This window comes from Aegilops tauschii, chromosome 5, assembly GCF_002575655.3.
Source record: "Aegilops tauschii subsp. strangulata cultivar AL8/78 chromosome 5, Aet v6.0, whole genome shotgun sequence".
NCBI lineage: Eukaryota > Viridiplantae > Streptophyta > Magnoliopsida > Poales > Poaceae > Aegilops > Aegilops tauschii.
The window spans coordinates 86,412,579-86,421,600 of record NC_053039.3 but is presented as its reverse complement, the minus strand read 5'-3'; the positions used below and the strand labels follow the sequence as shown (position 1 = coordinate 86,421,600).

General features: G+C 44.4%; 1 protein-coding gene across 1 annotated transcript; it reads left to right on the top strand.

The window, feature by feature from the left end:
* Nucleotides 1-954: 954 nt before the first annotated feature.
* LOC109767793 (cell division control protein 48 homolog C) lies at nucleotides 955-7,401 on the top strand. Its single transcript, XM_020326515.4, has 10 exons — nucleotides 955-1,785; nucleotides 1,913-2,535; nucleotides 2,864-3,019; nucleotides 3,248-3,364; nucleotides 5,956-6,060; nucleotides 6,246-6,311; nucleotides 6,415-6,479; nucleotides 6,565-6,772; nucleotides 6,906-7,058; nucleotides 7,136-7,401. Exons 1-10 carry the CDS (start codon nucleotides 1,095-1,097, stop codon nucleotides 7,181-7,183), a joined length of 2,232 nt encoding a protein of 743 aa, XP_020182104.1. The 5' UTR covers nucleotides 955-1,094; the 3' UTR covers nucleotides 7,184-7,401.
* Nucleotides 7,402-9,022: the final 1,621 nt, after the last annotated feature.

Sequence of the window (9,022 nt, the reverse complement as noted above, 5' to 3'; positions counted from 1 at the left end):
AGCCGTTGGCCCTCCCAGGAGGCATAAAAATCGCCGCCAGGGGCGAGCCGGCGGTATAATCGGCTCTTGGGGCGGTTGGGTACCCAGTCGTCGCCCCCAGGCGCCGATGTCGGCCCAGTTTTTGGCGAAAAATGGCCCGATATCGGCGAGAATCGGCCCATATTCGGCGTGGTTCGGCGTGAATTCTCAACATAAATAATTTTTTTATCACGTAGTTCATCATAGAAAATCAATAGAAATCAAATAGTTCAACAAAATAGTGCAACAACAGATAGTTCAATACAAATTATATGTATACAAGTGATTGCGGAGCAGGCCAGCGAGGGCGGAGAGGACCATGAGATGTTCCTCTTCCTGAACGTCGGCATCGGTTCCTCCTCCAGCAGCGCGGCGAGCGCCTCCTCGTCATCCGAGTCCATTGCCGAGCAGGCAAATCGCCGAACACCTTGCGGGCGCGGTGGGCGCGCACCCGCCAGTACGCCCTGCGCGGCCGGAACGCCGAAAAAATCGCCCAGACGGTGGTGGAGAGGCTGCTTCGGCGAAACCTCTTCTCTTTTTTCGGCGGGGAATGACCTATCTAGCGGTGGTGGGCGGTGGGCGGCGCTGGGATCAGCCGGGTGGCGTCCGAGCGCGCGGGGGGTGGGAGGCGAATTTGGACGATAGGCCTGACTTTTCGCCTGACGGTGTGGGCCAGACATGCTTTTCCCTTTGCGCCGGAGCCCCCGAGTGCCCCCCAGTGCGCCGGGTTTGGCCTGCGATCGCCGGACCAAAAACGGGCCGAGCCGGCGGATTACGGCGTCCTGAGGGTGCGACTGGGGCGTTTTTTCGGCGCCGGCGTAGAAAAAGTCGCCTCGGGGCCTGTTGGGGGCGCGGCGAAGATGCTCTTAGGAATAGAGATTTACTTCGTTCGTCCTTTTTTGATCGTTTTTCTAATGCAAATATATTCAAATATAGTAATTTCTGGAGATGCTCTTAAACCGTGATGCCGGCCTACCCTGCCGAGGAGAGATTATTATTAGGTACCGCGAACCCGTCACACTCCCCGTCCCCAAACCAGACCCCAAACCCTACCGCCGCCGCCGCCGCCGCCGCCGATGGCGAAGCGCCCGCGCCGGTCCTACTCCCTGGAGTCCCGCGTGCGCCGAGTTATCCTATCGGATGCCGGCCTCGCCGTCCCTGGCTCCTCCGCCGACGACGTCGCCCGCGCCATCCGCTCCCGCCACCGCGAGTACCAACGCTACAAGTTGGAGTTATTCGCCTCCGTTGTCCGCCGGGCCATCTCCTCCCTACCTCCTGCCGGCGATGCCTGCTCCGACAGCGCCTCCCCCCCCTCCCGCCGCTGCCGCAGTCATGACACCACATCGTCCTCCACCACCCTCTCGCCGCCTTCCCCTGCCTTTGACGTGACGAAATCGCTGCTACGTTCCAGCTACTCCTCCCAAAAATCCAAACGAGACCCCGACGCTAACCAGCAGCTCGAGATGGAGGTCACCGCGGAGAAGGTTATGATGCCTGACGCTGAAGGAGGCCACAGTGGGGGGAAAGGGGTAATGTTTGCTGACCTCGGGGGCATGGAGTCGGTGATAGAGAAGCTGATGTTGGAGGTGGTGGTCCCGCTGTGCCAACCGGAGCTGCCACTGCATCTTGGAGTGCGGCCTGTGACTGGGATTCTGCTGCACGGACCTCCTGGCTGTGGGAAGACCACGCTTGCCCACGCAATTGCCAACGAGACAGGCGTGCCGTTCTACAAAATCTCGGCCACCGAAGTTGTGTCTGGGGTCTCCGGTATGCTGTTTGATTCTTAATTTGCACCAAGTTTGTAAACTTCGTTTGCGTTTGACTACCTATTATGTATGTTTCCTTCCTGGAGCAAGTAAAACGTCGTAATGCGGACACTCTTTTGTACTTGCAGGAGCTTCTGAGGAAAACATCAGAACCTTGTTTAGCAAGGCATACAGGACTGCTCCCTCAATTGTATTTATAGACGAGATAGATGCAATTGCATCCAAGCGGGAGAATATGCAACGAGAGATGGAACGACGTGTAGTTACACAGTTGATGACATGCATGGATGAATTCCACCAGAATTTTCGATCGTATGCTACTGATGACATGGATGATTCACAATCATATGAAAAGAAGAAGCCTGGCTATGTTATTGTTATTGGAGCTACGAATAGACCTGATGCTGTTGACCAAGCGCTTCGAAGACCAGGAAGGTTTGATCGGGAAATATCTCTTGGTGTTCCAGATGAGAATGCACGGAAACAGATACTGGAGAGGCTTGCTCAGAAACTTCGATTGCCACCAGAAGGCCAGTTTAATTTGTTGAAGATAGCAAAGGCCACGCCAGGATTTGTTGGTGCAGACTTGAAGGCGTTGGTTGATACAGCAGGGAGTGTAGCTATAAAAAGAATAGTTTATGCAAGAAAAGACAAGTGTTTGAAGGAAGGAAACAACAAGCAGGACTACTGGAGGCATCCTTGGGATCGGCACGAGCTGCAGCAGCTAAGTATTACAATGGATGACTTTGAGGTAAATCTTTACACCTTTTACATTTAGATCCCTAGAATTCTTACTTTTATTTCATCTAGCTAGTTTAAGGTTTGTATTCCAGAATGGCCTTTTTCTATCTCTTAGTTGACTGTGTTTGTTCTTATAATATTTTTTAAGTATATGATATGTGTTGATTTCATGGTGTCTAAGTTGACGTGGCTGGTCATTTTTGTTCTTTCCTTATCACAAGTATGTTGTTCATGTTACATTGTTTTTCTTCTTGTGCTGTGTGCCCTCCTTTTCCATCCTGTTTTCTTCTGTTATAGCTTTTGGTTTCTAACATACCTTGTTACTTCAATCGCTAAAGGAAGCCATCACCGAAATAGTTCAACCATCAATGAGAAGAGAAGGATTTTCTTCTGTGCCTGATGTCACATGGGCTTGTGTCGGAGGTCTTGATTCATTAAAGAAGGAATTGGACCGCTCCATCGTTCAATGTATCAAGTACCCTGAATATTATAAGGTGCATCATCTTTACCGTGCGCCAACATTTCCCATTTCTTCAGTCCGTTGTATGGTTTCAGTAGCGATGGTTGGTCCCATATAAGTTGAAGCCTCTTCACTGTATGGACAGCTAGCTAATCAAATGATAAGACAACCCTGGCACTTATTTAAAATATTTTCAAGCAATTTCTTTGATATTCTCCTTTTCCTTTACTTACGTTTTCATGTCCTCTTCGTCCCTCTCAAGAAATTTGGAGTTAACATGCAAGCTGGTGTGTTGCTGTTTGGACCTCCGGGCTGTGGGAAAACACTAATAGCAAAAGCAGTTGCACACGACTCAGGGGCTAATTTTATTCATATTAAGGTAAATTGATGCTTAGATTTCCATATTCTCAGTACACTCCTTCCATTTTTTTGGAAATTGCTTATGTACAGCTGAATAATTGCTTATTGCTCATTCAAAATGGTGTTGCTTATTTAACACTGAAAGACTGAATTGATTGCCAGCATGCCATCGCCTGCTAAGTACTCCCTCCATTCACAAATATAAGATGTTTTAGATATTTCAATATGGACTACATACGGACTGAAATGAGTAAACAAACACAGTAAAATGCGTTTATATACATCCGAATCAGAAAAAGGTCGAGCATCTTATATTTGTGAACTGAGGGAGTAGCTGTTTAACTCCATCTGTTAAATGGTAGAGAGACAGTTTCACCTTTGATGGCAAATAAGCAAGATGATTTGAAATTTTGCCATTTTTTCATCAAATAATTTCGTTGTCATTTTCGCTTGTGATTTTAGCATGACAAGTTCAAGCGTGACAACAAATATGGTAATTTTAGCATGGCCATTTTCTGCAGGACCACAGATATGATAATTTCAGTGCATTGAAACTTGTTAACCCATCGTCGATAGGTTCCCTTATTGCATTGTACCTTCTTAATATATCCAATTGTTTATTCTTTTGTAGCATACGAAATTCGAAATAAATTGTAGCATAAAAATATAGCTCATGTAGCATAAAAATATAGTTCTTTTCTGCCCCCTTGAGGCATAGTTTTGTAATCTTTTTATCTCTTTCCTTTTAGACTAGTTATGTTTGATTACCTCTTGTAATCCCTGTATTGTACTTGTTCCCTTCTGTTTTAATAAAGCTTTTGATATGCTGTGGGGGTGTTGCCCCACAGTTCCCAATAAAAAAATGCATTTAATTTCTCTTGATGTATATACTCTGAATAGACAAGTAATGTTTTAGACTTTGTGAGGTGAATAATGGACCATTTCAGAATTCTGTGAGCATTGAGCAACATGTGAATGCGAGTCCATGTTACAAGTTCTGCTTGGCCCGTTAGCCTATTGTACCTAGTAATCGTCCTTTAAACCTGTTAAACCTGTCGAGAGCTTCGTCACAGGCAGCGTACCTAGTATGAGTATATGCCCTAGTAGACCTAGTTTCAGTACACTGATAATTCCAGCATGGCAATCAGAAATCTCTAAAAGTAAGTATGATAATTCCATGAAATCCATCACACACATGAATTTTACAAACTTCAGCGTGATAACAAACGGAAGGAACTGCAATATAACTAGACAAGTCCACTAAATGAATTCCACCCATGAAGAGATCTTATTCATAGGATAGAAATTCTCACTTTGAGCTTTCTTACTTGTAGTGCTCATTGCGTGTCTGTCCATTGAAGCAGGCATGGCTTTGGCCTCGCCCTCCTAGTTTGTGTTGTGACAAATCCCTATGAGGCAACTTTAGTTTGGTTAGGACCGATCGTTTGAGTTTTCAAAAAGAAAAGGAAAGAACCGATCTTTGGTCTACATGTCAGATTTTGGGATGTAAGTCGACTATTGCAAAAGAGAACATTGTCGTGTCACTTTCTGGAAACAAATGGACATGTGCCTTGCAGATTTAGACGATGCATGTCTTCGATGAGGTTGACTTCTCAACACTTGCTCCACTTGGGTTGCTAGGTGGACATGGAATAGCTAGTGCAGTTTGACTGCCCTCAATTGCTCAAGGACTATGGTTTTAATTTATATTTTTCTTTCTTTCTGAATGAGGATAAAAATATTACTCCGTACCTTATCTGTCATAAGAGAATGAAAGAAGTGATGGTGCAGTTACCATTTTTTTTCCTTTTCCATTCTGGTAGCTAGATTCACAACCCTTGCAAATTGGATATTGATGTCGGCCATTTCCTTCGCTTGCCCTTGCTATTCTTTTGGACATTCATGCTGCCCTTTCTTTGCTTGCCGTTGCTACTCTCAACACCTTCTTGTGCCTATCTACCTTTGGACTGCCTGTAGCACTCCTAAAGATTGGGGGATACAAAAAGAAGTCATACCTCGTCTTTGGCCATTTTGACATGCACTAAGCCTGGGAATAATTGGAGCATAAGCTGAGTGAACTTGTTACAATATCTTGGTTATCAGTTGTCTCTAAATCCTCCTAACTCCACTTATAGAGCATAGTGCATGCTTGCAAGGCTTCCATCAGACTTGCCATTCACTGCCTACATTCGCATGTCCTCATGCTATATCAATGATGTGCGCGACACAACATTGTAGGAAAGTTTTATCTTGATCATTTTGTTGACGTTCTTTTGAAGTGCTGGTGCTATATCATGCAGCGGGATTTTTATTGAGAAATCAATTGGTCTGGTTATTGTGCCAGTGCTGTTGTGAGTGGACCTTCTGTTCAACTGAGGGTACTTTAGGTATTATTGGGAAAAATTAACAGCTCTATACGATTTAACGGGAAGTGTTTTTTAATAGCATAATGGCGATGTTGGCAACAAATTGAGTTTTACAGTGCTAAATACATAACATTTGTCTTTTTGATAGCAAGTGAGCTGTTGAGGAGTTATCCAGTGGTAAATAAGCAATTTCCTCTTCAGTTCTGGACATACTGCTCAGATATTTCTTTCTCTGGAACTTTAGGGTCCTGAAGTATTGAACAGGTATGTTGGGGAGAGTGAATCAGATATAAGGAAGATATTCACCCGTGCACGAATCAACTCCCCGTGCATTCTATTTTTTGACGAGGTAAAGTTTCTGTTTAGCTATTTGTATAATTTAATCTGTTGATGGGAACTTGGATCAATCTCTTAAACAATTTGCATGTTTGGTACATTTGTGCTATTGGAATTGACCAGCAACTTGTGGGTCTTGGCTGTGAAGGTGATTTTCTGATTGTATGGTTCTCAAGTGTTTATTGACCGATGTTCCAGGTAGATGCTCTGACAACAAAAAGAGGGAAGGAGGGAGCATGGGTTGTTGAACGTCTCCTAAACCAGGTTTGGACATCTTATGTATCATCACCTGTATGTTTCACAACTAGAGATTCTTTTAATTTGTTTGTTCCTTTGCTCAATGTTATTGTACCTGTTCTGTTCGTAGTTACTTATTGAACTTGATGGTGCTGATCAGCGTGAAGGTGTTTATGTTATTGGAGCTACAAATAGGTATTGTCAGCCACTGGTTGTTGTTCTTTTTTACTTATTTATCTCCGAAAGGAAGGCTCAACATGCAGTTCCATGTATGGTGCAGAATTGATGTGATAGATGATGCTCTTCTACGGCCTGGTAGATTGGGGCAGAAGTATTTTGTACCTTTGCCTAGTGCTAATGAGCGACATTCAATATTAAAAGCCCTAACACATTCTCAGAAAAAACCTGTATCCTGCACTGTTGATTTGGATGCACTTGCACGCCGTGAGGAGTGCAACAATCTCACTGGTGCTGACCTAGCATCGCTGGTAATTTCTGTGCTTTTTTCATTGAGTTGTTGTCCGTTAGATTATTTTTTTGAAGTGGGTATTCTTTATTCTTTGTGATGAAGCATGAACTTTAGGAAGAACATGGAGGGAACTCACATGCTTCCTTCTGCAGGTGAACGAAGCAGCCAAGGTAGCGTTGGAAGAGAGTTTGAAACTCCTGGAGAATGGAGCATTATCAATAAGTTCATCGTGTTCAGTTCCTTCGATTGAATTATCGCACTTTGAGCAAGCTCTATCTAAAATCAAGCCGTCGGTGTCGGAACAGGTAAAAGACATTTTGATCATTATTTTGCTTCACCCTCAGTAGGTAGCATCTGCCTCACTTTTTCTTGTTGGTCACAGCAAAGGAAGCACTACGAGGCCTTGTCACAGAAATACTCAGCAAACTGATCCATCGCCATTTATCTGGGAACCATCTTGATTTCTAAACAGGGTTCCATGTATAATCTGTTTAAATCTGTCTGATTGTCATCGGGGTCGAGCATGGTGTTCCATACATGCCAAAGATTGCAAGATCGGCAGTTTGTTTTCAAATTCTAATTTAATCTTTATCTGAAAACCTGTAAACGTTGGTAGATCGATCGAATAGATTAACAAGTTGAACTGAAGTGGGCCTGTCCTGCCATAAAAGACCGTTTATTTGTTGCGTGCTGACCTGCAGCTTCCAGGGCTAATGACGTCCACGTTTGAAATGCTAGACCATATGCAGAAATTGCTCGTGCAGGTCGGACAATGTTGCAATATAGACCATATAATCAATGAGTTTCAGCATAAATCATAGGCTAGGACCCAGAATCTCTGAACCTTATCTGTGTTACCGCTGGAATAGCAGTCAAACAGACAGCCTAACGCGAAGCCTGGTTTTCAGTGGATCAACAACTCATCACAGCCTTAAACTGCGGAACTGAAAACACGGTTTTTAGTTTGCGGAAAATGTGTTTTAAGTGTTGGTTTGAGCTGAGGCCGAACAGACAAAATCAAATATTTGCTTATATTTTTTCCTCGCCTCTTCTTTCTTTCGCTTGTGTCCACGGTCAGTTAGCTTGCCCCTACGAAGCTGACGGACAGCGCACGAAGCGGCCAAATACGAAGCGTTTCCACGCCTGCGACGGGAGCTAGCTAGCTCCCGCGGCATGGAAACTGTGTCTATTTCAGGAGCGAGCTAGCAAGCTAGCTCCCGTCGCAGGCGGGACGTGGATGTTTCTATGGCAGTTGGACTCCCGCCAATTGCTTCCTCTCGATATAGGGCACTGTAGAAGCGGCGTGGAAACTGTGTCTACTTCAGGAGCGAGCTAGCTAGCTAGCTAGCTCCCGTCGCAGGCGGGACGTGGATGTTTCTGTGGCAGTTGGACTCCCGCCAACTGCTTCCTCTCGATATAGGGCACTGTAGAAGCGGTGTGGAAACTGTGTCTACTTCAGAAGCGAGCTAGCTAGCTAGCTCCCGTCGCAGGCGGGACGTGGATGTTTTTGTGGCAGTTGGACTCCCGCCAACTGCTTCCTTTCGATATAGGGCACTGTAGAAGTGGCGTGGAAACTGTGTCTACTTCAGGAGCGAGCTAGCTAGCTAGCTCCCGTCGCAGGGGGGCCGTGGATGTTTCTGTGGTAGTTGGACTCCCGCCAACTGCTTCCTCCCGATATAGGGCATTGTAGAAGCGGCGTGGAAACTGTGTTTTTGCAGATCGGGAGGAACTTCTTACCGCATCCCTTAAAAAAATGAAAAGGTAAAGGTCGAAGGTGTATAAGGTGTCTGTTCGGGTTACTTTTGTCGTCCAAAACTGAAAACTGGCGGTTATTTTACAGTTTGGTGGGATATAAGGGATCTACCAGAGATGCTCTTAAGGCGCCAGCACACCCCGCGGGACGTTTTGGGCCCACCCATGTGAAGGGTGGGACGCCGTTTTTTTTGTTTTTGTCTTTTCATTTCTGGTTATGTTTTTTTATTTTTTCCAAATAATTGTGGATTTCTAAAAAGTTCCAAACTCAAAACAGATTGCGGATTTGAGAAAAAATGTTTGTGTGTTCTTAAAATGTTTATGAATTTTTAAAAATGTTTGTGAATTCAAAAAATATTTCCGATTTAAAAAAAATGTTCAGGAAATCATAAAATGTTCGCCTTTTTTTAAAAGTTCATGAATCCAAAAATGTTTGTGAATTTGAAAAATATTCGAATTCAAAAAATGTACAAGATTTCAAAAAGATTTAATGATTCTAATAAACGTTTGAGAATTT